Source organism: Plasmodium falciparum, assembly GCF_000002765.6.
Source record: "Plasmodium falciparum 3D7 genome assembly, chromosome: 1".
NCBI classification, from domain to species: Eukaryota; Apicomplexa; class Aconoidasida; order Haemosporida; family Plasmodiidae; genus Plasmodium; species Plasmodium falciparum.
Genome location: NC_004325.2, coordinates 598,119 through 622,789, shown reverse-complemented (window position 1 = coordinate 622,789; position 24,671 = coordinate 598,119). Strand labels below are relative to the sequence as shown.

General features: G+C 26.9%; 3 protein-coding genes and 1 pseudogene across 3 annotated transcripts, besides 1 other annotated feature; 1 reads left to right on the top strand and 3 right to left on the bottom strand.

The window, feature by feature from the left end:
- Positions 1–7,896: 7,896 nt before the first annotated feature.
- On the top strand, positions 7,897–15,400 carry PF3D7_0115700 (erythrocyte membrane protein 1, PfEMP1; the record flags this gene model as incomplete). The annotated part of the gene is made up of 2 exons (XM_001351043.1): positions 7,897–13,203; positions 14,096–15,400. The coding sequence occupies 2 exons, from the start codon at positions 7,897–7,899 to the stop codon at positions 15,398–15,400; spliced, it is 6,612 nt and encodes a 2,203-aa protein (XP_001351079.1).
- Positions 15,401–17,258: 1,858 nt separating this feature from the next.
- PF3D7_0115600 (rifin) lies at positions 17,259–18,628 on the bottom strand (the record flags this gene model as incomplete). The annotated part of the gene is made up of 2 exons (XM_001351042.1): positions 17,259–18,344; positions 18,575–18,628. The coding sequence occupies 2 exons, from the start codon at positions 18,626–18,628 to the stop codon at positions 17,259–17,261; spliced, it is 1,140 nt and encodes a 379-aa protein (XP_001351078.1).
- A 2,169-nt stretch (positions 18,629–20,797) lies between these two features.
- Positions 20,798–22,098, bottom strand: PF3D7_0115500 (annotated as a pseudogene).
- Positions 20,798–22,098: a sequence feature (erythrocyte membrane protein 1 (PfEMP1), pseudogene).
- Positions 22,099–23,317: 1,219 nt separating this feature from the next.
- On the bottom strand, positions 23,318–24,325 carry PF3D7_0115400 (stevor; the record flags this gene model as incomplete). Its single annotated transcript, XM_001351041.1, has 2 exons — positions 23,318–24,154; positions 24,257–24,325. 2 exons carry the CDS (start codon positions 24,323–24,325, stop codon positions 23,318–23,320), a joined length of 906 nt encoding a protein of 301 aa, XP_001351077.1.
- Positions 24,326–24,671: the final 346 nt, after the last annotated feature.

Here is a 24,671-nt window from a genome sequence, read left to right as displayed (position 1 = left end):
GGTCATAATTTAACTAATATAGGTCTTATGGTTACTAACTAAGGTCTTACTCTCACTGATATAGGTCTTACCTTTACTAACTTAGGTCTTAACTTAACTAACTCAGACCTTACTTTCACTATTATAGGTCTTAATTCATCTAACTTAGTTCTTAATTTCAACTAACTTAGTTCTTAAATTGAGTAACTAAGGTCATACTTCGACTAACATAGGTCTTACCTTAACTAATACAGGTCTTACGTTGACTAACTAAGGTCATACTTGGACTAACATAGGTCTTAACGTGACTAACTAAGTTCTTACTTTAACGAACTAAGGTCTTACTTTTACTAACATAGGTCTTAACCTGACTAACTAAGGTCTTAAATTAAGTAAGAAAGGTCATACTTCAACTAACATAGGTGTTAAGTTAACTAACTAAGGTCACACTTCGACTTATATAGGTCTTAACTTTACTAAGTGTGGTTCTACGATTACTAACTTAGGTCATACTTCTACTAACATAAGTCTAAACTTGACTAACTAAGATCTTACCTTCACTAATTGAGGTCTTAACTTGACTAACATAGGTCTTAACTTAACTAAATTAGGTCTTAACTTAGCTAACATAGATCTTACTTTCACTAACCTAAGTCTTACTTTCACTAACATAGGTCTTACATTCACTGATATAGGTCTTAACTTGACTAACGTAGGTCTTAAGTTCACTAACTAAGGTCATAATTTTACTAACTTAGGTCTTACTTTCACTAACTGAGGTCCTTCTTTTACTAACATAGGTCTTACTTTCATTAATTCAGGTCTTAACTTAACTAACTTGGGTCTTATCTTCACTGATATAGGTCTTACCTTTACTAACTTAGGTCTTAACTTAACTAATCTAGGTATGAACTTCAATAACTAAGGTCTTACTTATACTAACTTAGGTCCTAACTTGACTAACATAGGTCCTAACATTAGTAATGTAGGTCTTACTTTTACTAACATAGGTCTTATGTTAACTAACTATGGTCTTAACATAACTAAGTAAGGTCATACTTCGACTAACTAAGGTCTTAACTTCACTAACATAGGTCTTACGTTCACTAACACAGGTCTTACTTTCACTAACTAAGGTCATACTTCGACTAACATAGGTGCTAACATTAGTAATGTAGGTCTTACTTTCACTCATATAAGTCTTATGGTTACTAACTAAGGTCTTACTGTTACTAATATTGGTCTTAAGCTTACTAATTTAGGTGATGTAGATACTAACATAGGTCTTAACGTAACTAACTAAGGTCTTAACGTAACTAAGTAAGGTCATAATTTTACTAACTTAGGTCTTCATTTCACTAACTTAAGTCTCACATTCACTAACTAAGGTCATACTTCGACTAACATAGGTCTTACTTTCACTAACTTAAGTCTTACTTTCACTAACATAGGTCTTACTTTCACTAACTCAGGTCATACTTCGACTAACATAGGTCTTACTTTCACAGATATAGGTCTTAATTTCACTGATATAGGTCTTATGATTACTAACTTAGGTCTTATGGTTACTAAGTTTGGTCTTAACTTAACAAATATAGGTCCTAACTACAATAACTTAGGTCTTAATGTAACTAACATAAGTCGTAAGGTAACTAATATAGGTCCTAACATTACTAACTTAGGTCTTAAGGTAACTAATATAGGTCCTAATATCACTAAGTTAGGACCTAACTACAGTAACGTAGGTCTTAAAGTAACTAATATAGGTCCTAATATCATGAAAGTAGGTCCAAAGATACGTAATATAGGTCTTAATAAACTAACCTAGGTGTTAGGTTAACTAATATAGGTCCTATCTTAATTAACATAGGTCTTAGTTTGACTAACTTAGGTCTTACTTTTACTAACTTAGCTCTTACTTTCACTAACATAGGTCTTACCTTCACTCATATAGGTCATACTTTATCTAACATAGGTCTTACTTTCACTAACTTAGGTCTTAACTTGACTAACTAAGTTCTTACTTTAACGAACTAAGGTCTTACTTTTACTAACGTAGGTCTTAACTTGACTAACATAGGTCTTAACTTGACTAACATAGGTCTTACTTTCACTAACTAAGGTCTTAACTTAGCTAACATAGGTCTTACCTTAACTAATCTAGGTCTTACCTTCACTGATATACGTCTTACTTTCACTAACTGAGGTCCTTCTTTTACTAACATAGGTCTTACTTTCATTAATTCAGGTCTTAACTTAACTAACTTAGGTCATACGTTTACTAACTTAGGTCTTACTTTCACAGATATAGGTCTTATGATTACTAAGTTAGGTCTTAAGGTCACTAACATAAGTCATTAAGGTACTAAGTTTGGTCTTAACTTAACAAATATAGATCCTAACATTACTAACATAGGTCTTAAGTCATCTAACTTAGGTCTTACTTTTACTAACTAAGGTGTTAACATAACTAACTAAGGTCATACTTTTACTAACATAGGTCTTACTTTTACTAACTTAGGTCTTACCTTTACTAACTTAGGTCTTAACTTGACTAACATAAGTCTTAACTTGACTAACTAAGGTCATACAATTACTAACCTAAGTCATTAAGGTACTTACTTAGGTCCTAACGTAACTAATATAGGTCCTAATATTACTAGCTTTCGTCTTAAGGTTACTAACTTAGGTATTCAAATAAGTAATATACCTCCTATCTACACTAACGTAGGTCTTAAGGTAACTAATATAGGTCCTAACTACACTAACTTAGGTCTTAAAGTAACAAATATAGGTCCTAACATTACAAACTTAGGTCTTAAAGTAACAAATATAGGTCCTAATATTACTAGCTTTGGTCTTAAGGTTACTAACTTAGTTATTCAAATAAGTAATATAGCTCCTATCTACACTAACGTAGGTCTTAAGTTAACTAATATAGGTCTTAAGCTTACTAATATAGTTCTTAGGTTAACTAATATAGGTCCTAAGATCATGAAAGTAGGTCCAAGGATACGTAATATAGATCCTAACATAACTAATATAGGTCTTAAGCTTACTAATTTAGGTTATAGAGGTACTAATATAGGTCTTAAGCTTACTAATTTATGTTATACAGGTACTGATATAGGTCTCGATAAACTAACCTAGGTCTTAACTTAACTAATCTAGGTATGAACTTCAATAACTAAGGTCTTACTTTCACTAACTTAGGTCCTAACTTGACTAACATAGGTCTTAACTCAACTAACTGAGGTCACACTTCAACTTATATAGGTCTTAACTTTACTAAGTGTGGTTCTACGATTACTAACATAGGTCTTAAGTTAACTAACTAAGGTCACACTTCGACTTATATAGGTCTTAACTTTACTAAGTGTGGTTCTACGATTACTAACTTAGGTCATACTTCGACTAACTAAGGTCTTACGTTCACTAATATAGGTCCTAAGTTCACTAACTAAGGTCTTAACATGACTAACTAAGGTCTTACATTCACTGATATAGGTCTTATGATTACTAACTAAGGTCTTACGTTCACTCATATAGGTCTTATGTTTACTAACTTAGGTCATAACTTAACTAATATAGGTCATAAAATTACTAACCTAAGTCATTAAGGTACTAACTTAGGTCTTACATTCACTGATATAGGTCTTAACGTAACTAGCTAAGGTCATAATTTTACTAACTTAGGTCTTATCTTCATTCATATAAGTTTTACTTTTACTAACATAGGTCATACTTCGACTAACTAAGGTCTTACATTCACTGATATAGGTCTTATGATTACTAACTAAGGTCCTAACTTAACTAATATAGGTCATAAGGTTACTAACCTAGGTCATTAAGGTATTAACTTGGGTCTTATCTTCACTGATATAGGTCTCACCTTTACTAACTTAGGTCTTAACTTAACTAACTCAGACCTTACTTTCATTCATATAGGTCTTACTTTCACTAATATAGGTCTTAAGCTTACTAATTTAGGTTATAGAGGTACTAATATAGGTCTTAAGAAACTAACCTAGGTCTTAGGTTAACTAATATAGGTCCTAAGATCATGAAAGTAGATCCAGAGATACCTAATGTAGGTCCTAATGTAGGTCCTAATGTAGGTAATATAGGTCTTAAAGTAACTAATATAGGTCCTAAGATCATGAAAGTAGGTCCAGAGATACCTAATGTAGGTCATAAAGGTACTAATATAGGTCCTAATAAACTAACATAGGTCCTAAGATCATGAAAGTAGGTCCAGAGATACTTAATGTAGGTCCTAACATAACTAATATAGGTGTTAATTGTGCTAACATAGGTCTTAAATAACTATTATAGGTCCTAAGATCATGAAAGTAGGTCCAAGGTTACTAATTTAGGTCATAAAGGTACTAATATAGGTCTTGATAAACTAACCTAGGTCTTAATAAACTAACCTAGGTCTTAGGGTAACTAATATAGGTCCTAATATCACTAAGTTAGGACCTAACTACAGTAATGTAGGTCTTAAGGTAACTAATATAGGTCCTAATATCACTAAGTTAGGACCTAACTACAGTAATGTAGGTCTTACTATAACTAATATAGGTCCTAAGGTAATGAAAGTACGTCCACATAGACCTAATGTAGGTCCTAATGTAGGTAATATAGGTCTTAGGTTAACTAATATAGGTCCTAAGATCATGAAAGTAGGTCCAAAGATACCAAATATAGGTCCTAAGATCATGAAAGTAGATCCAGAGATACCTAATGTAGGTAACATAGTTCTTAGGTTAACTAATATAGGTCGTAAGATCATGAAAGTAGGTCCAAAGATACGTAATATAGATCCTAACATAACTAATATAGGTCCTAACATAACTAACGTAGGCCCTAATATACCTAATATAGGTCCTAAGCTCACTATGTTAGGTCATATATGTACTAATATAAGTTGTAAGGTCACTAACTTAGGTCTTAAGCTTACTAATTTATGTCCTGAAGGTACTAAATTCCGTCTTAAAAAATAGTGCACCTATGGTGCACTTTAAAAATAGTACCTGTAAACGAAGTGTTAGATAAACACTGGTTCTTGATGCGACCACATATGTGGTCATACCACACATTTAGTGCACCTATGGTGCACTTTAAAAATAGTATCTGTAAACGAAGTGTTCGATAAACACTGGTTCGTGGTAATACAACACATGTGGTGGTCATACCACACATACGTGGTTATACCACATATATAGTGATACCACACATGTTGGTTATACCACACAAGTGGTTATACCACACATATAGTGATACCACATATATAGTGATACCACATATATAGTGATACCACACACACGTGGTGTTTTCTCACATGTGTTGCTTTTACCTAAAACCTAGTGTTTAAAAATAGTGGATATACCATAAACCCAGTGGTCAAAAAAATTCTATGCATGGTGGTGCGACTTATTGTGCATATTGGTGCGACTTATTGTGCATGGTGGTGCGACTTATTATATTGTGCATGGTGGTGCAACTTTTTTTCCATGCATAGAGGTGCGACTTTATTGTGCATGGTGGTGCGAATTTTTACTTTGGTGCAACTAGGTGCGACTTATTGTGCATGTTGGTGCGATTTATACTTTGGTGCAACTAAGTGCGCTTTAAAAAAATTTTAGGATCTAGGTCTTGTCTCAAAAAAAAAAAAAAAAAAAAAAAAAAAAAATTTTTTTTTTCTATGTCTTAAAAGCATATAAAAAAATATATATCTTAAAAAAAAGAAAAAAAAAAAAAAAAAAAAAAAAAAATTTTTTGTCTCAAAAAAAAAAAATTGTGGATCTAGGTCCGGCTTAAAAAAAAAAAAATTGTGGATCTAGGTCCGGCTTAAAAAAAAAAAAATAGTGGATCTAGGTCCGGCTTAAAAAAAAAAAAATAGTGGATCTAGGTCCGGCTTAAAAAAAAAAAAATAGTGGATCTAGGTCCGGCTTAAAAAAAAAAAAATAGTGGATCTAGGTCCGGCTTAAAAAAAAAAAAATAGTGGATCTAGGTCCGGCTTAAAAAAAAAAATAAAGACCTAGTCTTAAAATAAAAGGACCTAGTCTTAAAAAAAGAGGATCTAGTCTTAAAATAAAAGGATCTAGTCTTAAAAAAAAGAGGATCTAGTCTTTGGGGTTCCCATGTATCAGGGTTAAGGATATACTTTTTTGGGTTTAAGAATTTTTTGGGGTTCCCATATATTAGGGTTAAGGGTATAACTTTAGGGGTTAGGGTTTATATATGGATTATATATATTATTGTTGAGTAGGTATATATTTTGTTTATATTATTATTTATGTATGTTTTGTATCTCATATGGTTTTATTGTTATATATGTGAAGGATCTATAGCTACTATATAAAGATCTGTATTCTCATAGAACGTGAGGATCTATATATTGTACCTAATTATATATGATAAGTATATATACATCCGCCATGCAAGTATAAATATATATATGTATATGTATGTGGAAGTATAATATTAAAGAACATATCTGTTCATCAAGGTAATTTCATACATATGTGATATTCATATTGCAGTGTCATAAGGACCAAGAAATAATAATTCAAAGTAGAATTAAGAGATAAAGCCTATACTAAAATATGGAAGTAACGAAAAGTATAGAAAAATGTAAGTACAAAAAATATGAAAATCGAAATGGAAGATACCCAAAAAAAACGAAATCGTGCACGGACACATGCAGTAACCGAGAATTATTATATAAATATATATATGTATATATGAATATTTTTGATTGAAGAATACGTATTCATTTGTATATGTATTTTTATGTTATGAAGAATACGTATGCTGTTATATATATATATATGTATTTTGTAGGAATACGTATGCTCTTGTATATATGTAGGTCGAAGAATACGTATTCTTTTATATATATACATTTAAGTTAGTATTTAGTAATATATAAAACATAAAATAAAAATAATTTTAAAATTTATTTTAATTATTAATTTAATCATTTTTTTTTATCTTCTTGTTACCAAATATATATATTTTTTTTATTTCTATATCGATACCCTTTTGTTCTCGATCTTATATATACGTTGTACTACAGGATATGTCATATATTATATAATATATTATAAATTATAATATATAAAAAAAATAAGAATAAAAAATATTATATTTATAATGTATTATTTTTAATATAATGAAAAATATAAATATATAAATATACCTATACATATATATTTTTTTATGTAGATATATGATAGATAATATAGATAGAGAGAAACGGAAGAACATAATAGTTTCTTTTGTTATCTCTAAAATATATATATAATAAATTAAAATAAAGCAAAAAAAAAAATATATATTTAGGTTTATAATTAAATATATAAACATGTTGTATGTTTTTATATGTATGTATTTTCGTATTTTTTTTTTTTCTCATATATAATTTTAGAAAATATAAAAAACATAAAAAAATAATATATGTAATTAAATATATAAATAAAGGAATACATGATATATATAATATTTTTCATAAAATGTAATTGTTGTTTTTTTTTTTGTTAGAATATTTAAATTTATTATAAAAGTATTAATATATATTTTTTTAAAAATATATATATATAAAACTAATAAGTATTATTATATACATATTAAATATTATTTATTAATATATATTATATATATATTATAATATTACAACTATTATAATTAATATATATATACAAATATATATATATAATACTTATATATATATATTCCAACACAATACTATTATTATTATTCTACCATATCACAATACTCCCATAACATACATACATATATACATACATACCCCCACGTACGTACCAAAACACCACCAAACCATGTATCACGTATGTATGTATGCCACGATATAAACCACGTATGTATGTATGACATCATGTTGTCGCAACCATGGTGACTGGTAGTGGTGGTGAGGATAAGTATAAAAGTGCCAAAAATGCCAAGGAACTTTTGGATATGATTGGGAAAGACGTGCACGAAATAGTGGAAAAGGATGAGGCTAAAAAATATATTGATGAATTGAAAGGAAATTTGCAGAAAGCAAAAGGTATTGGGGAATTAGCTGCCTTCCCAGATACATGCAAACGTGTAGAGCAATATCGTAGTAAGGCTAATGGTGATGGTAAAAGGTATCCGTGTACAGAGTTAAGTGAAAAATATGTAGAACGTTTTTCCAATACACTTGGTGGCCAATGCACTGATAGTAAGATGCGTAGGGATGGTATAGGAGCATGTGCACCATACCGACGTCTACATTTATGTCATCATAATTTGGAAAATATCAAGGATGTTAATAATATTGATAATGATACGTTGTTGGCAGAAGTGTGTATGGCAGCATACTATGAAGGAGAATCTTTAACACGTTATAATCCAATATATCAAACAAAATATAAGGATTCTGGTTCTACAATGTGTACTGAGTTGGCACGCAGTTTTGCAGATATAGGAGATATTGTGAGAGGAAGAGATCTATTTCGTGGTAATGATGAAGAAAAAAAAAAAAGAGATGAATTAGAAAAGAATTTGAAAACAATTTTCGGGAAAATACATAGTCGATTGACGAAAGACGCACAAAATTACTACGAAGATAATGATACTGACAAAAACTATTATCAATTAAGAGAAGATTGGTGGAAGGTCAACAGAGATCAAGTATGGGAAGCCATAACATGTGAAGCAAAAAGCGATGATAAATATAATGTAATAGGTCCAGATGGCAAAATAACAGAATCTAATAAGGGACAATGTAGATGCTTTAGTGGAGATCCTCCTACTAATATGGACTATGTGCCACAGTTTCTTCGCTGGTTCGAGGAATGGGCAGAAGACTTTTGTAGATTAAGGAAACATAAATTAAAAGATGCTATAGACAAATGTCGTACACCAAAGGGTAAAGAAAAATATTGCGATCTTAATAGGTATGATTGCGAGCAAACCATTAGAGGAGATCATGATTTTGTTGAAGATGATGTTTGTAAAGGTTGTCAGTATTCGTGCTCTCATTTTGTGAACTGGATAGATAACCAAAAACTAGAATTTGACAAACAAAAAAGAAAATACAAAAGCGAAATAAAAAAATACAAAAGCGAAATAACAGGTGGTGCTGGTGGTAAGGGTAAAACGAGGAAAAGACGAAGTGCATCTAATGAAAATTATGAAGGGTATGAAAAAAAATTTTATGACAAATTTAAAAGTAGATATAAGGAGGTTGGTGAATTTTTGGGATTATTAAATAATGAAACAACATGCACAAAAAAATTGAATGATCAGGGTGAAGAAGAAGGAACAATTAATTTTAAAAACGTTCATAGTGGTAAACATAGTAGTGGTGGTGATGGTAATAAAACATTTTATCGTACAAAATATTGCGAAGCATGTCCGTGGTGCGGGGCGCAAAAAGTAGAAGGTGGATGGAAAGATAAAAATAAAGACTGTGCAAAGAAAAAAGAAAGAATATTCGATGAACACAATACTACCACTATAGAAATACTTACCGCTGATAAGAAACAGTTAGATATACTAAAAAAATATAGTAAGTTTTGTGATAGTGTAAATGGTACGGCAAATGTTGAAAAAGATAAAAAACGTGTTTCTAATGGTGCAACTGGTAAAAAGGGTAATCAAATAGTAACATGGCAATGTTATTTTGATAAAGAAAAGCCTAGTAAAAAAAATAATAATTGTGTAGAAGGAGAATGGAAAGATTTTGAAGAGGGTAAAAGCGTTAAGTCCTATAATGGTTTTTTTTGGAAGTGGGTTCATGATATGTTAATCGACTCTATGCAATGGAGAGACGAACATGGTAATTGTATAAATAAAGATAATGACAACACATGTAGAAACAATAAGAAATGTAATAAAGAATGTGGTTGTTTTCAAAAATGGGTTGAACAAAAAAAAAAAGAATGGCAAAATATAAAAAAACATTTTGACAAACAAACAGATATTGTCATAGAAGGAGGACCTCTTGGCGAACTTAGTCACTGTGGAGTTCTTGAATGGAATTTGAAAGAAGAATTTTTGAAAGACGAATCCACAGAAGATAAGGAAAATAAGGTGAGTGCAGAGGAGGCAAAGGAAATAAAACACCTTAAGAAAATGTTGCAACAAGCAGGCGTTGATGTTGGTGATCTTGCTGCTTTTGTTGGTCCGTGTACTAAAGGTCCTGTCGCTGGACAGAACACTACAATTGATAAATTGCTCAATCAGGAAGATAAAGATGCCAAAGATTGCCAATCAAAACACAACGACTGTCCCCAACCACCCGCCGAAGAAGTTGGTGTCGCTCGTGCCGACACTCCCACACAAGCAACTGGCGGACCACGACCTGCCACCACTAAGAACACTGAGGATGACGACGCCGAAGAAGACGAAGAAGACGAAGAAGAAGAAGAAGAGGAGGAGGAAAAGGAAAACGCCGACGCAGGCGGCGAAGATGGCAAGGAGGAGAAGTCGGAGGAAAAGGAGGAGGATCCGCCGGCGGCGGTGGAGGACACCGCGGTGAAGAGACCACAACAAGAGACACAACCGGAAGAGGCACCAACGGCAACAGATCCGTCACTGAACGTTTGCACCACAGTAGACAAAGCACTTACCGACCAGACTAATCTCACAAAGGCGTGCCAACAAAAGTATGAAAAGGGCCGCGAAAAATTCCCCAATTGGAAGTGCATACCAAGTGGTGACAACAGTACCACACGTGAGGGTAGTGAGAGTGGTCTACGTCGTAGCAGACGTGACGCCGATAGTCAAACACCTGGTGAGAAAACCACCCCACCTAGTGGTACTAACCAGGGTGCCATATGTGTGCCACCCAGGAGACGAAAACTATACATACAGAAACTACCAGACGTCGAATTTGACGACAAGTCATTACGTAAGTGGTTTATAGAGACGGCAGCTATAGAGACTTTTTTCTTATGGGATAGATATAAAAAAATAAAAGCAAAAGAGAAAAAAGAAAAAGAGGATGCAAAAGGACAAATATATGAATCAGCCGGTGAAGACGACGAAGACAAAGACCCCCAAGAGGAATTACAACGTGGAGATATACCTGATGGTTTCTTGCGGCAGATGTTTTATACATTAGGAGATTATAGAGATATATTAGAAGGGAAAAACGATATCCTAATTGGAAAAACAGGTACTGGTAGTGCAAAAGATGAAATGGCTGATAAAGAAAATAAAATAAAAGAAGCTATAAAAAAGTTTTTTCAAAATGGTGATTCCCAACTTCCTAGTGGAAAACCTGGTGATGAACGCAAAAAATTTTGGGAAGCAAATGAAAAACATATATGGAATGCTATGGTATGTGCTCTAACCTATGAAGAGAAGACAAGTAGTGCTAGTGGTGGAGAAAAAAACACAACTATTACACAGGACGATGGTTTGAAAGGTGCACTTATCAAAGATGGCAATCCCAAAAACCCCCAATACCATTACGAAAAAGTGACACTCGAAAATAGTGGTCCCAGCCCCAAACTCCAAACCGGCTCCCCCGGCACTAGTGGTGATAACACCCCCCTCACCCAATTTGTGAAAATACCTACATTTTTTCGTTGGTTACATGAGTGGGGAAGCGACTTTTGTGGTACGCGGAAGAGGATGTTGGATAAAATAATATTTGAATGTCGTGGTAATGGAAAGGTTTGTAGTGGAGATGGGGAGGACTGTAAAGATCAGCTTAAACACAATCCTAGTACTGTTCGGGATTTTTTGTGTCCGACGTGTGGCAGACATTGTAGTTTTTATAAAAAATGGATAGACATAAAAAAAAAGGAATTTGAGGAACAATCAAATGCATATACTGGACAAAAAGACAAATGCAAAAAGGATAGTAATAATGGATTTTATAGAAAACTACAAACATATAATGAAGCTAAAGACTTCTTACAAACGTTAAGACCATGTAAAACTAATAATGAGAATAATAATGGAGATGATAAATTAGATTTTACAAATCCAAAGGAAACATTTAGACCTGCGAAAAATTGTAAACCATGTTCTGAATTTAAAGTTAAATGTGATTATGATAATTGTACTGGTGCTAATGCAAATACGTGCACTACACGAAAGATTTCTCCAAAAGATATTGACGAAAAGACAGATCCTAATGGAAACATAGAAATGCTTGTGAGTGATGACAGTGCAACGGGATTTGCAGGTGATTTAAACGATGATTGTAAAAATGCACATATTTTTAAAGCTTTTAGAGAAGATGTATGGACATGTGGTAAGGTATGTGGTTATAATGTATGTAAACCGGTAAAAGTTAATGGGGAAACATTCGATGCAAAAAAAAAAGGCGAAAACCAAATTATAATTATTAGGGCATTGTTTAAAATATGGTTAGAATATTTTTTAGAAGATTATAATAAAATTAAAAAAAAATTAAATCCATGTAGGAATAATGGTGAGGTATCCAAATGTATAAATGATTATGACGAAAAACATAAATGTGTAGAACAATGGATAGAGAAGAAAAGAGCAGAATGGGAAAAAATAAAAAAACATTACAAAAGACAAAATGAAAAGGGTGACACAGAAATGATATCTTTGGTTAGAAATTTTTTGGGTGACGTGCAACCCCAAACTGAAGTTCACAAAGCTATACAACCTTGTAAAGATTTAGATAAGTTTCAAGATTCAAGTTATTGTACTGTCAATGGGAGCTCAGCAAAAGGTAAAGACGGTACACAAAAAGATATCGTAGAATGTTTGTTTCAAAAGCTTGAAGAAAAAGCAAAAACGTGTTCCACCTCAACTAGTGAAGAAACCCAAAACACAGCACAGTGTCAAGATACCCACCCTGATGATGACTTATCCCTTGAAGAAACAGAGGAGGTGAAGGCGCCAAACATTTGTCCAAAAGACCCTGAATCAAAAAAAGATGAACCAGATGACTGTTGTGAACAAGCAAAGGCACTACCAAAAGAAACAGCGGATGTAGTAGCAGATAATGGTAGTGGAAACGATGAAGTACAAGAGGAAGAAGAATCCGAAGAAAAAAATAAAGGAGATGCTGCCCCATTACCGGAAAAACCATCAGGTGATTCCACCTCTACCGACCAAACCGAACCCCCAGCACCAGCACCACAACCACTCCCAAGTGATAATACCAGCGATATATTAAAAACTACTATCCCGTTTGGTATTGCTTTGGCCTTGACTTCTATTGCTTTTTTATTTTTGAAGGTAATATATATATATATATATATATGTGCGTTTTTTGTGTCAGTGTTTTTGGATGTATATATATGGATATATATGTGTTTCTGTATATCTATGTGTTCGTATGTTTGGATATATATTTGTGTATGTGTATGTGTTTTATATATATTTTATATATATTTATGTATTTATATTGTAAAAGAAAGAAAGAAAAAAAAAAGAAAAAAAGAAAATAGGAATAAAAAATTTATTAAAATAAATAAAAAAAAAAAAAAGAGAAAGTTTTTAAGAATAATAAAAATTATAATAAAAATATAAATTTTGATAGAATAAAAAATGAAAAATATTATCAAAAAAAAATTAAAAAAAAATTTTATATATAAAAAAAATGATTATAAAAAAAACTTATTAGAAATAAAATAAAAACAAATTTATTAAATAAAAACAAAAGAAGAAAAAAAAACATTAAAAAAAAAAAAAATATATATCATAAAATAAAAAGAAAAGGGAAAAAATGTTAAAAAAAAAAATAAAATTAAAAAAAAAAAAAAAAAAAAAAAAAAAAATTAAAAAAATTTTAAAAAAAAAATATATATCATAAAAAAAAAAAGAAATTAAAAAATTAAAAAAAAAAAAATAAAAAATAAAAAAAAAAATAAATAAAAAATTTATACATACACATATACATATATATATTATATACATAACCAAATTTATATATACATACACATACATATACACATATAATATATATATATATATATATATATATTATATACATAATCAAATTTATATATACATACACATACATATACACATATAATATATATATATATATTATATACATAATCAAATTTACATATACATACACATATACCTACATACATATACATACATACCTCTTTTATTATTTTAGAAAAAAACACATGCTCCTCTCGACCTTTTCAGTGTTATTGATATACCCAAAAGTGATTATGATATACCGACAAAACTTTCACCCAATAGATATATACCTTATACTAGTGGTAAATACAGAGGCAAACGGTACATTTACCTTGAAGGAGATAGTGGAACAGATAGTGGTTACACCGATCATTATAGTGATATTACTTCATCTTCCGAAAGTGAGTATGAAGAATTGGATATTAATGATATATATGCACCACGTGCTCCTAAATATAAAACATTGATAGAAGTGGTACTAGAACCTAGTGGTAAGAACACAACAGCTAGTGGTAACAACACAACAGCTAGTGGTAACAACACAACAGCTAGTGGTAACAACACAACAGCTAGTGGTAAAAACACAACAGCTAGTGATACACAAAATGATATACAAAATGATGGTATACCTAGTAGTAAAATTACAGATAATGAGTGGAATACATTGAAAGATGAATTTATATCACAATATCTACAAAGTGAACAACCAAATGATGTACCAAATGATTATAAAAGTGGAAATAGTTCAACAAATACCAATATTACTACCATGTCACGTCATAATGTGGACCAAAAACCTTTTATTACTTCTATTCATGATAGAAATTTATATACTGGAGAAGAATATAATTATAATGTTAATATGGTTAATAGTATGGATGATCCAAAATATGTATCAAATAATGTATATTCTGGTATCGATTTAATTAATGACACATTAAGTGGTAATCAACATATTGATATATATGATGAATTATTGAAAAGAAAAGAAAATGAATCATTTGGGACAAATCATGTGAAACAAACAAGTATACATAGTGTTGCCAAACCTATAAGTGACGACCCCCTACACAACCAACTGGAACTATTCCATAAATGGTTAGATAGACATAGAGACATGTGCGAGAAGTGGAATAATAAAGAGGAACTATTAGATAAATTAAAAGAAGAGTGGGAAAATGAGACACATAGTGGTAACATTCACACTAGTGATAGTAACAAAACGTTAAATACTGACGTTTCTATACAAATACATATGGATAATCCTAAACCTATAAATGAATTTACTAATATGGATACTATCTTGGATGATTTGAAAACATATAATGAACCTTATTATGATGTGCAAGATGATATTTATTATGATGTAAATGATCAAGATGTATCAACTGTGGATAGTAATGCTATGGATGTACCTAGTAAAGTACAAATTGAAATGGATGTAAATACCAAATTGGTGAAAGAGAAATATCCTATAGGAGATGTGTGGGATATATAATATGTATTTATATATGTTTGATTTTTTTTTTATGTGTGCATTATATTATATTTTTTATTTGTTGATGTTATATTATATTTGATTTGTGTATTATATTATATTTTATATTTGTGTATTATGTTATATTTTTTAATTGTTCATGTTATATTATATTTTTTGTTTGTGTATTTTTTTTTTTTTTTGTATTTAATTTTTAGTGTTACAAATTATATTATATATATGTACATATATATATCATAATTATATTGTACTATATATATATATTTAATATGATAACAATAATAGTTAAAATTATTTAAATTAAAAAACATAAACTATTGGAAACGCATTGAATATAATAATATATTACTATTTGTATTATTGTTATTAATACTACTATTAATAGTAATATTATTAGAAGTAGTAATTAACAGTATAACTATTAATTTTATTAGTGATAACAGTACTTTAAAAATTTAATATTTTTATTTTTTATTTTATAATTTTTACTTTTTATTATATTAAAAAAAAAAAAAAAAAAATATATATATATATAAAAATTATTATTATAATTTTTTTTTCCTAAATGTGTTTACATATAAAATAATAAAAAAAAAAAAAAAAAAAAAGAAAAATTTGAAATATATCATATAAATTTCATATATATAAAAAATAACAAAAAAAAAAAAAAAAAAAAAAAATTTTAAATATATCATACAACTTTCATATATATAAAAAATAACAAAAAAAAAAAAAAAAAAAAAAAAATATATAAATATAAATATAAACAAAAATGGAAAACATTTTACAGAAGAAAAAATATTTAATAAACAAATTTTTTTTTTTTTTTTCTTTTTTTGCCACTTAATATATATAAAAATATAATGATAATAAATCAATGCATACGTAATATAGAAACAAATAGCACTTAAAAAAAAATTAAAAAGAACAATATAAATTATGAAATATATATGAAATTATATCTCATAAATATATACATATTATCAAATAAATATATATATATATAAACAAAAAATATCTACATATTATACTAAAAAATAAAACATAATAAAAATTACAAAGGCAAAATAAAGAAAAAGTGTATTATTATATTAAAATAAAAAATATACATTATTCTTTTTTTTATTGTGTTTTATTTTTATTTATTTGATTTGTTTTTTGTGTTTTTATTGGTTTTTTATGTATTGTATCTATTTGTTATATTACGTGTAATTATTATATTTTGTTATATGTTGACTATTTTTTGAATTCATTGTATTAGTAGTATTTCTAATAAAAAATAATTAAAAAAAATAATAAAATATATTATGAAATAAATATAAATAACATAATATATAATATGATAGGTTTCTTAAGGAAGATAATTCTGAATTGAAATAATATACTTATTGGTTTTAATTTAAATTATATAAATATAGATATAATATTTTGAATAATATGTTTCTTAAAATATTTATAATAATAGTAATCATAATAATCATAATCATAATAATCATAATTATAATAATAATAAGTTTTATTGTTTTTTTTGATATATATTCCTTTGAAAAACATATGAGGTATTTAAAAAATATACGTTACATTATGTTTTAAAAAAATAATATATTATAATACGTATAAGTATTTTATATAAATTAAAAATTACATTGTTTATTAATTAAAAGAGTTTTAAAAAAAAAAATAAATAAATAAATAAATAAATAAATAAAATTATAGAAAAATAAATTATATATAAAAGCGCAATACATATAAAAATATATAGTTATTAATAATGAAAAAAAAAAAATGGTACATTCAAACGAAAACACTACGTGTACCAAACGTCCTACCAACATCAAAAATACCAAACGTCACATATCTATTCTTCTAATAGTTTTATGTATTGGAGTTTTTTCTTCATTTTTTTTTTTCGTCGATAACGTAAAATCAAATAAATAATTATCATAACCAAAACGATTACCAGTATTGCAACGATGGAAGCAATAATAGCAGTCTGATAACTAGCATATGTAGTAGTTACCTCACCGGTCTTTTTCGTTATGAGGACAGCAGTAGCTTCTTCAGTAGCCGTTTCTGCAGTTGCTGCAGCAGTAAATTTGGCATCTGAGACGAAAGGTTGTACATATGTTTCTATAGCATTTATTATTGAATCTCTATTTGAAGAACCATTTGTAGGTACAAATTTCTCAAACAAATTGCAAAAAGTCGGATCACGGACAGCGCCAGGGACAGGATCAACCCCAGGAAAAACAGGTAGACACAACGACATTTCAAATTTTGTATAAATAGCTTGATAAATGAATGGGCCATTATTATAATTTGTTGCATCAATAAATGTCCCCAATGACTTACCAGCTATATTTTGTATCTTAAATGTTGATTGTATTAATTCAATAAGTCTAGTCGCACCCTTAGCAGCACCTGCAGCCAAACCCTTAGCAGCACCTGCTTGTTCGGCAGCTGCAATAGCAGTCTTAAGTGCCGTAGTTTTCCACGCACTTAGTCCAAGTTCAGCAATTCCTGCTAATACTCCTGAAGAGGGTGCAACAATCCCTCCCAAATTTTGTGTACATTTCATATAATTTTTTTCCACTTTATCTGCGACTGATTTTTCGCAAACACATGTTGGAATAGAGTCACTTTGCATATCTGTGTGTAGTGTGGCAAATTTGTCCATTAATTCTTTTTCTAATTTATCTTTTAAAATAATTTTTTGGATTTCTTTATCGCATTTATCTTTACATTTTTGGCGCTTACCTTGCATCCTTTCGTCATATTCATGAAATCTCTGTTGTGTTTGACGATTGAAATTATCCATAACTTCTTTCATTTGTGGGTCATTATCATAAATGGATGTATATATGTCGCACTCGCATAATAATCTAGTGATTGGTATTTTTAATGTATGATGTGTGGTGCTTTTATGGTTCCTTTGATTATATATCTATACAAAATGGTCACATATATATGTATATTATAATTAGTTCTTTTTTATTTTATATATATATGTTATAAATATGTATGTTTTTATGTTTATATATATATGTATATTTGGACTATATATATATAAAAATTATATATACGATATCGTAATATATTTATATATAAATATATATATTATATTACAATATGATTATATTAATCCTCTTTAATATATATGTGACATGGAATTACCAATATATTTAATGGAAGAGCAAACAATAATATATTAATATAATGGACTTTCATTTTTTTTAATTGTGATACGTATATTATTTAATGATAAAAATTATAACTAAACAAATCACACAAAATACTTTATTTTATATTATAAATAAATTAAATAAAAATGTTTAACATAAAATATGATTATAATTTATTTAATATAATTAACAATTATTTTTCCATTATACCAATATATATTTTTTTTATATAGTGGAACCACATTTGCCATTTTATTTAAAACACTAAAAAAAAAAAAACAAAAACGTAAAAAAATTAATATTAAAATAATTTATCAAAACATTCTGCATTTTTTATAATTTTTTTTAATTTTTAATAAAATTTTATTTTATATTACACAATAAATTATAATGGTAATTTTTTTTTTTTCTCATAATTTTCATAACACTTTATGATATAGTAATAATACAACGTATTCTTGTGTTATAAATTATTTACAAATGTGTAAAACTATAGTTTTGGGAATTCTCTATGAATTATATATATAATACTATTTTAGAACATATATATGAAATACTTATGAAATAGTTATTAAAACATATAATTTCGTAACATTGTTGTTATAAAAACAATTTAACAACAAATATTGTATAACATAATAAATGATATAAAATCTTCTTCAAATAATAATATATACATATATATTAATAAATAAATTTTCATATATTATGTTATTTGTTTTGTTCTAAAATTTATTGTATGTTATAAAATTCCCTCTAATTTATCTATGTTGTTACTAAGATTAATATTATTTTTTTTTTTTTATAAAAATATTACAAATAAATTAAAACGTTAATTTATCATTAAAGTAGTAAATTATATAATTATCGCAAAAAATATAAATATTTATTATTATTAAAAAAAAAACAAATAACAAAATAAGAAATTATACATACTATTACATAATACATTCTATTGTTTTATGTTATTCAAATATATTATAATCATAACGTGTATTATTATATATATATTTCTTAAAATAGAAGTTATGGTATTTTACAACTTATGATACATTAATTTTATTATTACATGTTGTAACAAAATAATTAATTACTACATATTTTAATAAATATATTATTATACAATAAACAAATAACGCGACATTATATATACTATGGAAAAACAAGGAATCATTTATTTTTATTTTATACGTAATTAGAAGCGTTAAAAAAAAATTCTTCATATTTCTTAAAAAGAATTTATTTCCTATATTGATGATGATAGTACGTATGAATACAAAAAAAAAAAAAAAAAAAAAAAAGGATATCATATAAATATTGTTATTCCAATACAATTATTATATATGATATATTATATTGTTACTATTTTATAATAATACTTATTGTAAGATTAGATTAATTCATTATTATTATATTATAATGTGTTGATATATCCGTATATGGTGTTGAAAACATTTTTGTTGTTACTATATTAAATATATATATATATATAATAAGAAATATTTTAGTGTATTATATTAGTTTATTTTAATATGGAACCATATAATATACTACTATGAATATAATTTATATGGTATGGTATATGTTTCTATGTTTTTATTTTATTTTTTTTTTTTAATCATATATATATAATACAAATGAAACAAATTTATATATACAAATATCCAAAAACAAATAATTAAAATAAATTCGAACAAAATATATATACAAATAATCAAATGTGTCAAATAAACACAAAATAAAACATATATATATATTATACAAATAAAACAAATTTATATATACAAATAATCACATGTGTCAAATAGAAACAAAATAAAACAAATTTATATATATTATACAAACAAAATAAAAATTATATATTAAAATTATGAACAATGACATTTAAAAAAAAAATCAAAAATAAAATGAAAAAAAAATAAAAATATTACTCAAAAAATTATGAATCGAATATATTTAGAAATATTATACAAAAACAAAAAAACAAATTATATATATATATATATATATATATATATTTACAAATATTATATAAAAGCCAAAAAAACAAATTATATATATATATATACAAATATTATTATACAAATATATCAAAATAAAAATATATATATACTATGAATATATATATTTATATTATACAAATGAATATACAAATAAAATATAACAAAAAAAAAAAAAAATAAAATAAACAAGTAAAATAATATATTTTTTTTTTTTATATATTCCATACATCCGATATAGGAAATTGTTGTTCCAACGATCCATTAGATGTATTATTAAGGATTTTCATTTCAATATGTACTTTCTTAGGTACATCTACATCTACTTTATTATGATCCATAGGTATATCATCCACAGAAGCGTTTTCATCATCATTTACATCATAATACACATCATCCTCATATATATCATAAAAAGGTTCATTATATGTTTCCAAATCATCCAATATACTATCCATAGTAGGTGTATCCACGTTTGTATCCATATTACTTAATTCCTTCTTTCCTTTAGTTTCATCTATATCTATTTGTATAGAAACATCCGTATTCAACCTTTTGTTACTATCACTTGATATATCACCACCATCATTATCTTTATTCCATTGTTCATTTAATTTATCTAATAATTCTTCCTTGTTATTCCACTTCTCGCACATATCTCTATGTCTATCTAACCATTTATGTAACAAATCTAACTAACTATTTATAGGATCACTATATGTTTGTGTAGCGACACGATTAAACGTTATATTTTTTGTATGTTTGGTTCCAAATAATTCTTTTTCTTTTCTTTTGGGCATTTCATCATATATATCAATATTACGGTTACGACTTAGAGAATCATTAATTCAATAAATTCCAGAATATAAACTATTATCCTTAGGAGCATGGGTAATGTTAAAAGATATATAAGTGTTTATTCGAATATTCCAATCAATATTATAAGTAACTTATTGATGACCACTACCAAGAAATCTATCTTATATTGATGTAATAAAAGGTTTTTCATCCATAATAACATGTAAAATATTAGTTTGGGTATACATATACATATTATCAGTTTGTAACTCATGTATAATGGTACAGCAGATCCTATATGAGTTAAATATTGTTCAATAAAATCCTGTTTCCATTGATTCCATTCATTATCTGTAATTTTATTGGTAGATATGTTATCACATCATAAATTAAATGTATCCCTTTTCGATGGTTCTAGTACTACTTCGATAAACATTTTATATTTTGGACTACCCGATACATATATATCATTTAAATCTATCTCTTCATACTCACTTTCTGATGAAGAAGTAATATCAGAGGAAGATATTTCACGAATATAACTTTAATCGTCCGTTTCTTCTCCTTCCATGTAAATATATGTTTTGCATTTATATCTGCCACTTTCATGCGGGACATACCTATTTGGCGATTTAGTGGTAAATATCTCATAAGAGTTTTCAGATACATCAATGACAAGAAAAAGATTAGTACGTCCAAACGTTATTTTGGGTTTTACCTATATATAAATATGAATATATATGTATTATTATATATATAGGTATGTATACAAGTTGGTTTGTGTATATATGTATATATAGGTATATATAAGTGCAATATATATGTATATACATGTATATTTTTTTTTTTTTTTTTTTTTTTGTTCACACATATACTTTTATTTTGGGGGTTTCATATTTTTTAAAAAAACTGTATTTTTTTTTTAATTTATTTATAAAACATTTTTACAATTTATTTTCTACATATTCAAATGTTTCAATTTTGTATATAGCAAAAAGGATTACTATATATATATGTGTGCGCGTGTTATAAATTATAAAATTTTCAGGGAAGTTATTATTTTTAACTCTCATAAAATCATATTTCAAAAAAATATTTATGTATTGTAAAAATATATTTTATATAAAAAAAAACAATTAAATAACTAAAATAACATATACAATTATTAGATATTTAAATTATTAAATATAGTTATATTACGCAAATATTTTATTAGAAATTATTTAATTGAAATATATAAAAATGCTTCAACATATTCTTTTTATTTGATTTCCAAACATTTACTATATTTTTTGATACAACATATATTTTTATATGTCCTTTTGAAATATTTGTTGTGTGTATTATGAAATGAATCTGTATATTTTTCTTACATAAAGATAAGAAATAACAGATAATAAACATAATATTATAAGATTTAATATATTAAATAATATAATACTTTTGTTCATTCAAGAACGATAGGTATTTAGTTTATATATAAAAGAAATATATTTAATATTTTTCAATTATATATACATAAATAATCATTAATAATTATTTAATTAGGAGATAAATTTTTGTATGTTCCTTGTATAATATTTATTTAATATAAAAATATAATAGGATATCATAAAATAAATTTTATATAAATATATAAATAAATAAAAATTATAAAATGAATTATATATTATAATAGTTTTTATTTTAACAGAGAAAAATATATACATTTGGTTAGACATATAATAAAAATAAAATATGTAAATTAATCAACATATATATTATAATACAATATAATATAAGACTTTTAATTCTTTTGTTAATGTATAAATATATAAATTTTTTTTTTTCTTTAAAAACAAATAATTCTAAAAATATTACTTATGTAAAAAATCATTATTATAAATATAATATATATGCGATTCACAAGTTACATAATTCATATATTTAAAAATACGTTACCTACATAAATGTTTCTTGCATTCATGTTTCCATGAATTTTTTCTTCTTCTATATAACCATATATATAGGATTATAAGTATAATAGCTAATATAAGTAGAACCAAAGCTGCAATACCCCATGGATATAATGCGCCCATAGCAGCAAAAGCAGCATTTCCTGTTAAATCAGCAGAACATGCTGTACCGCCTGCAAACATAGATGGACCATCAAGCATATTAAATATAGAGATAGAGGATGCGCATTTACTATACGATACTCCATGGAAAGTAACATTCAAGGTATCAAAGGCAGCCTTTTTTGCCAATGCCAAACCTATCAATGTTAAGAATGTACTACCTATTGAGCAATAACCTATACCATGGGTACATCTGTGTTTTAGATGTTTTAAATACTTATCTTTCCCTTTTGTTTTAGCTAGTTCTGAATTATTAGTGTCTGTACATTCACATGTTGATGAATCATCTGATCCGTCATCATCATTTTGGTACATACCCGATTTTAACATAATGTCTCTTTCGTTACCAAACATTTCTTCATATGTTTCCAATAATTCTTTTTCTAGCGTTGACATAGGTTCTGTATCATTACCACCTACATGTTTTGTTACGTTTTTTTCTACTACTTCTTTTAATTGTTTATATGGATGATGAGTGTTTTGGTATTTTTTAATTGCTTCCTCGTTCATTTTATCAATTATTTCTTTGAGTTCTGGATCATTATGATAATGCGGATTACGGATTTGGGTTTGTGCTAAAAGTCTTGATTTTATCGTTGTTCTTTTGGTCTTGCTTTGAATGAGACTTACATTATAATGGTTATTTAGATAATTCTCCTAAAAAAAAAAAAGATCATTAATGAATATGTACTGAAAATGTAACCATTGTTTTATTATATATTTATGTCATTGTAATAATAATGTATTTTTTTTACATACATAATGTGGTAATACTAATGTATTTATTAAAAAGGTAAACAATATCATTTTAAGATAATACATATTCATTTTTAATTCAAAAAAAAATAATATGTTATATTTCAAATTGTATTAATCTAATTCATAAAAAATGATCTATTTTGTTTTCTAATGCATAATTTATATAATACGTGGATAAGCGGAAATTTTATTATATTTTCATGATATAATAACATAATATTTTCGTCATACATATAAATTATTTTATGACAATGTTCATCTAATATTTAAAAAAAAATATAAATATCATATAAAATAAATAAAAAAAACTTTTTATTTTACATTATTTATTTTTTTTATTTTTTATTTTTTTTTTTTTGCAATTTTTCTTAAAATAATTCTCTCATATATATATATATATAAGCATACTGATAAA